This window comes from Halyomorpha halys, unplaced genomic scaffold (genome assembly GCF_000696795.3).
Source record: "Halyomorpha halys isolate HHAL.00 unplaced genomic scaffold, Hhal_1.1 Scaffold262.1, whole genome shotgun sequence".
NCBI classification, from domain to species: Eukaryota; Metazoa; Arthropoda; class Insecta; order Hemiptera; family Pentatomidae; genus Halyomorpha; species Halyomorpha halys.
The window spans coordinates 545,284-551,117 of NW_027109480.1; the positions used below are offsets into that span (position 1 = coordinate 545,284).

Consider the following 5,834-nt stretch of genomic DNA (forward strand, 5'->3'; position numbering starts at 1 on the left):
GATATTTCTATTTTTAAAAAATAATCGATATTATCAACATTGTTAAATACCGTATGGAGTATGAAATTTTCAAAATGAAATATTGAAATACCTTGTTGATAATCTTCCATATCGATGTTATTAAATATGTTTAATATCGAAATGGATATTAAATTATTGAAACCAAATGTCGATATTTCACTTTAAATTTGTCTAGTATTTTGAAACAAAATATCGATATTTCAATAAAATGATAGTAGAATATTCTTTCAATTATCGATATAGATATTAATAACATTATCAAAGATCGAATGGATTTTATACATATTAATATATCGATCTTTTGATAATATAATATCGGAATATTATTACTAATGTTAGAAATCAATAATTATAAAAATGTCAAATATCGAAATACTATTATTAACATTTTCTTTAGCAAAGTATTGATATTTGAATTAAATAATATAGCCATAGTGTGACTATATGACCATAGTTATACATTTTTAGACCACATTTCTTTTATTTATCTCTAACTTTAAGGTGCGACCTTTTTTTTTTTTTTAGAAACTGATATTCCGATATTATCGAAGGACAATATCGATATTCCGATATTATCGATATCCCATCCCTACTGTGTGGAAGACTAAATTATCTCACAAAGTTGGAGTTTCAAGTATCTTGAGTTGACATTAGACACCTTTGGTACAGTGCAGAAAGATTTTTTGAAAATAAAATAATAAACAGGAAAAAAATAATTGGGCTTCTGAATGGACTATTATGGGATAAACAGATTTCCCTCCCAACAAAAAGAATAATGTACCACTCCTTCCTCACATGGACAACTTTATATGGGATAGAGTCATGGATGATGACCAATTCATCTGGAAATGGATTATTGGAGAAGAAACACATCCAGGCTGCAAAAGATTTGAAATGAGGAAATAAGAAATAGAATTAGGATGGAATTGAATATCCTTAATAAAATCAGCAAGAATTGGTCGATGAGGTATGGCCATGTCATGCATGTGGAAGAGACGCTTTAGCCCCTACATATCCTTAAGCACTACTCACAGACGAGAGTAGATGAGGAAGATCTCTGGAGATGTGGATAGAGGATGATAGCGAAGACATTGGCAGTAGAAGTTGAAGAGAGAAGATTATTACTGCAATGAAAGAGATCATTGGATAGCAAAACTACTAGGTATCGGCGATGGGGTAAACTACAAAGTGGTTCTTTCTAACATATCGTTTTTGTATGCCCAAATTGCATACAAATGTAGCACCTAATCGGATTACCAATACAATTTTTTAATGTAATGTTATGAAAACTTTTTTTTATTTCATTTGGAATAGTGGGGCTATTGAAAGTTAGTTGGTAATAATGGCTATTGTGCTTTTTATTATTTTAAAATTGAGGATAAAACTCAACTGTGATGAAACCGTAGTTTGTTCTCTTTTTAACCAAGTAGTTTCCATTTTATAAATCAATGCTTCTTGAGATTGAAGTTTTCAACTATAGATTTAATAGTTTATATTCTTTAGGTTTTGTTAAAATCATAAAATTTAGGTATTAGCTAATTGAAGGTTTAGGATTTTTTTATTTTTTTTTTATTTCATCTGTCTTTTAAATATATCAGACTCTATTTTACTTTTGTATTAATTTTTCAGAGGTTTATGGATTGTGAGAATTTTTCTCCTCACTTTTCTAACATTTGTAATTTGGGGCTTACAACCGATTCGTCATCTATTGGTAGTAGCACTTCTTCTGTACAAAGTAATATGCTAAATGAATACCATATTGTAATTCAGGGAACCATTGGTAAGGTAAGTATTTTTTTCTTATTTGCTATTATCTACTTATTTTATCAATTTGCATGCCTTAAGTAATTCAAAATGCCTTATTCAATGTGTTGTACTTTATTTCATGGTTATTCATTATCCTCTCATTATCTCATGACTTGGAAAAAGAATCATTAGGTATTTTTATCATCGCTTTTGTTATATCCACAAAACTTGCCCATAAGTAATTAGATTAATACTTAATCTAAATATAGGGTGTGTATCAATAAAGAATAAGGTAAATTCATCACTAATACGGAGAATAGGATAAACAAATAGATTTAAAAAATATGTATATGAAATGGATTATGAAATAATTTATAAAGGTGAAAGTTCTATTAAGCTAAAAATTATAATTTCACAGAGCTGATCCTGACTCTCCCCAGTTCTAGTCCGTCCGCTTCATCTCAGCAACTAGAACTGGTACCTTTCCTTTAACGGCTATACTGGTCTGTCTGCTTCATCTCGGCCACCAATGTAGTTGATCCCGTCTCTCCACAGCTCTAGTCCGTCCACTTCATCTCGGCAACTAGAGCTGCTACCTATCCTTATCAGCTTACTAGTCCGTCCGCTTCATCTTGGCAACTAAAACTGTTTCTTTACCTCAAACTCTCTACTCTCTTACCTAGATCTCCTCTACCTACATCAGTGTCCAAGGCTCATCCTCTGGCACGGCCATTCCTAACTTACTGAATACACCTTGTCGAGGGCCTTCTGTAAAGTGGTTATCAGGCTGGAGAGCCACCTAAGGCCAGCCAACTTCGACAAGTGTGTTGTTTTTCCTAATTGGGCTGTAACCTTGATTGCACCTATGGTTGCCGCTAGTTGCAGCAATGGTCACCTCAAGTTTAAGCAAACTTGGAACTGATCTTCCCCCTCCTCCTGCTCTCGCTGCAAAGTTATAGCATTGCGGCTTATAAGATGGGCATGTAAGGTGGTAGGGCGTAGTAACGAGAGGAACCCTCACAGTTATTCTACAATTTGATTGGTAAATAGCAATGATACAATTTTTTGGGGGGAATAAGTTTTTCTGAGAATATAAAAATATTAGTTGTCTAAAAAGTTTGTTTGCATCTAAAACAAAAACTAGTTGAGATAGAACAAAATTGGGATGTAATCTCATCTGTATGACTGAATAAAGCAAACCAAATTTAATCAAAATCTGAGACCAGGGGTGCCATGGTCTGGATTAAATTATACGGAATTACTCGCTAATTGACTTTATAGAATGATGGAAATTTCATAGATTTTTTTTTAAAAGGATATTGTTCAGTATTCAAAGAATATAAAGTAGATTCATTGCATAATTATTACAAAAACCTAAACATTTCAGGGAATTTACCAAAATATTTTAACTTTAAACTAATTTTTTTCTCATATTGATCAAATTGTCATTTTGTTCCTCGTGATTTCTCAAACATTCATTTGTTGGAGAGAACATAATGAATATAAATGGCAGTTTCTTTTATGTGTATTTAAATAAAACTGATAGTCTAATAAATCACAACTTTGGGATTATTGATCTATTATTTAATTTACTGATGTTCCAACAGGTTTGTAGTATCATGTAAAATATTAAAACATTCATTGTTGAAATTCAACATTGATTGAGTCAATCATTTATGTTATTTTTGTTTGCTTCTTTAATCATCTCTGTTAATAAAAGGAAAAGTAAGGAATTATTATTTTTTGTTGGTCCCAGTTAATTATACATTGTGTATCTTCCTCCATGCTTTGTTTGGATCATAGAGATGATTGTACCTTTCTTTTTGGAATTATTTTCATTCTTATTATATTGACCATCTTGGATAAAGGCAGATTACTTACATGCTCATTTTCTCTTCTAGTACACCTTTTTGTTAAAGTAATAGGTTTCTGTTTAGCTGACTGTTTTATACTAAATTTTTATTTTTCTGGTAAATCCTTCATACCACATGCAGGAGTGACTCTCTTTGGTTCATAGTTCAGAATTGATTCCTATCTTGAACAATTCATTTGATTTTTAGTCATGTCATTCAAAACAGCATTTATTTATGAGCTTGTGTTATTCAAAGCCTAAGAAAAACGAATAATTTTGTGTTATTACACTCTGAAAAGGTTTCCATAAATCATTCTCAAGTGCTGTATCATGTCAAGTAAGAAAAACCTTTAGCTCTAGCTTCCCTGTTTCCATTTTTGTCAAACTAAATACAATTTTAAACATCATATTGTATTTGTAATTAATATCTTTGATAACATTTTATTTTGAAACATAGCGTTTTGTTTCAGTGGAATGAACTTTTAATTTTTTAATTTTATAAGAATATATAATACCTTAAAGGTTTATATTTTAACTGATTAATTATACATTGTATAAGATAAGTGATCATTGAATTATTCAATGTAGTAAAATGTAATGTTTTTATAGGGATTTTATGGTGAAGTATATAAAGGCTTCATCGAATATCCTGATACCTCTGAAGTACAATATGTAGCTGTTAAGAAATTAATTACTGATAGTTCAACATATATAGCAGATTTTGAAAGAGAAATTTCTATTATGAAGGTAAACATTATTGGATAAATTAATGTAAAAATACCAGATTATTTTTTGTAAAAACTCAATGTAATTATAAGTTGCTTTTTTTTTTTTTCTTCTTCTTGCCTAACTTAAAGTTCTTTCTGATTCACATTTTATAAATGTAGATTAAATATTATCATATAACAATTATAATTTCTACAATATCCTCTTCTCATTATTCAATGTCTGTTAGCTCATACATATTAATATATATAATATAATTTATACAAAATATACTTTCTCATGTTTATCAACATCCATTTTACAATTTCGTTATTTTGATCACTTTTAAATTTTATGATATTATCAATATACAAGTAACAAGTCTCAATATTTAGAGATGTATCCACTAGTTAAGCTTGGTTAAGATTTAGAGTAATTAAGTATATATTTTACTAATTAATGAGCTGTTAGATAATTTAATGTAATGATAAATAAAATAATTTAAAAACTTTAAAGAATGTTAGATGGCTTTGGATATGGTTTTAGGTATCGCAAAACTTATACAAACCAAAAATTTTACCATTGAAAATGATGTATTAAATTCAAAGATAATCATTTGAAACTAATATTCAGACAACTTTTGCTGACTTAAATTCTTTGATAACATGAATTTTTTATGTTTCTGTGAGAAAATCCCCCCCCCCCCAAAAAAAAGGGCAACTCAAAATAAATTCTGGTCCAAAAAATATCTAGTTTTTTTATTTATTATTATGTTTATTTTTTCATCAACTGGAACATTATTCCCTTTATCTAACACTTACCTCTTCTATATTTTCACTATTTAACCCATTGACAGTGTATCCTATGACAGTCACGGGCAGAACATCAAGTACCATTCAGCTTATCTCATGCCACTCATGGGCAGGGTAAGGCATTCAAACTCTTTAGTCTACCTAAAAGATATACTAAGACTCTGTTTTCTAACATTATTTTAACTGAAGAAGGAGACATGGTTTAGTTTTCAGTATGCTTGTAAACTTTGAAACCAATCACATGATCCTTCATACTAGAGTTTATTGCTTCATCAGTTCTAACTAATGGTAAAATACCAAGCCCAAGCAAATACAGTAGACCTTGCTCTACTCCCACACCACTCCGATTGACAGAAAAACATTTTATTGATATTATTCTGCCAAATGCCAATAAGGCCAAACCGTATAGACTCTGAGTAGTGGGCTGCTTGAAACGACTAAGTGGAAAAAAAGTGGGGAAGGAAACAAGATACTACAGCCCACATTGTGGCTTATGTAATCCATGTTTTAAAATCTATCATACATGGACTAATTACTATTAAGGTACATATAAAACACTTGTTTTACATTTTTTATTACATGCTGAAGTATTTCCGAACATAAAAAAACTATAATTATATTATTTCAAAATTTTTTGAGACAAGGTAATATTTATTAAATAAATCAATTTTATATCCAAATCCGTCTCAACACTTTAT

The 5,834-nt window shown here is 29.9% G+C and overlaps 1 protein-coding gene across 2 annotated transcripts in view; it reads left to right on the forward strand.

The window, feature by feature from the left end:
* The window catches only part of hop (tyrosine-protein kinase hopscotch), a 65,731-nt gene that overhangs the window by 47,092 nt on the left and 12,805 nt on the right, over nucleotides 1–5,834 (forward strand). For both annotated transcript variants that reach the window (XM_067047659.1, XM_067047660.1), the window contains exons 13-14: nucleotides 1,651–1,806; nucleotides 4,229–4,366. In XM_067047659.1, the coding sequence (XP_066903760.1) occupies nucleotides 1,651–1,806; nucleotides 4,229–4,366 (294 nt within the window). The remainder of the gene's footprint in view (nucleotides 1–1,650; nucleotides 1,807–4,228; nucleotides 4,367–5,834) is intronic.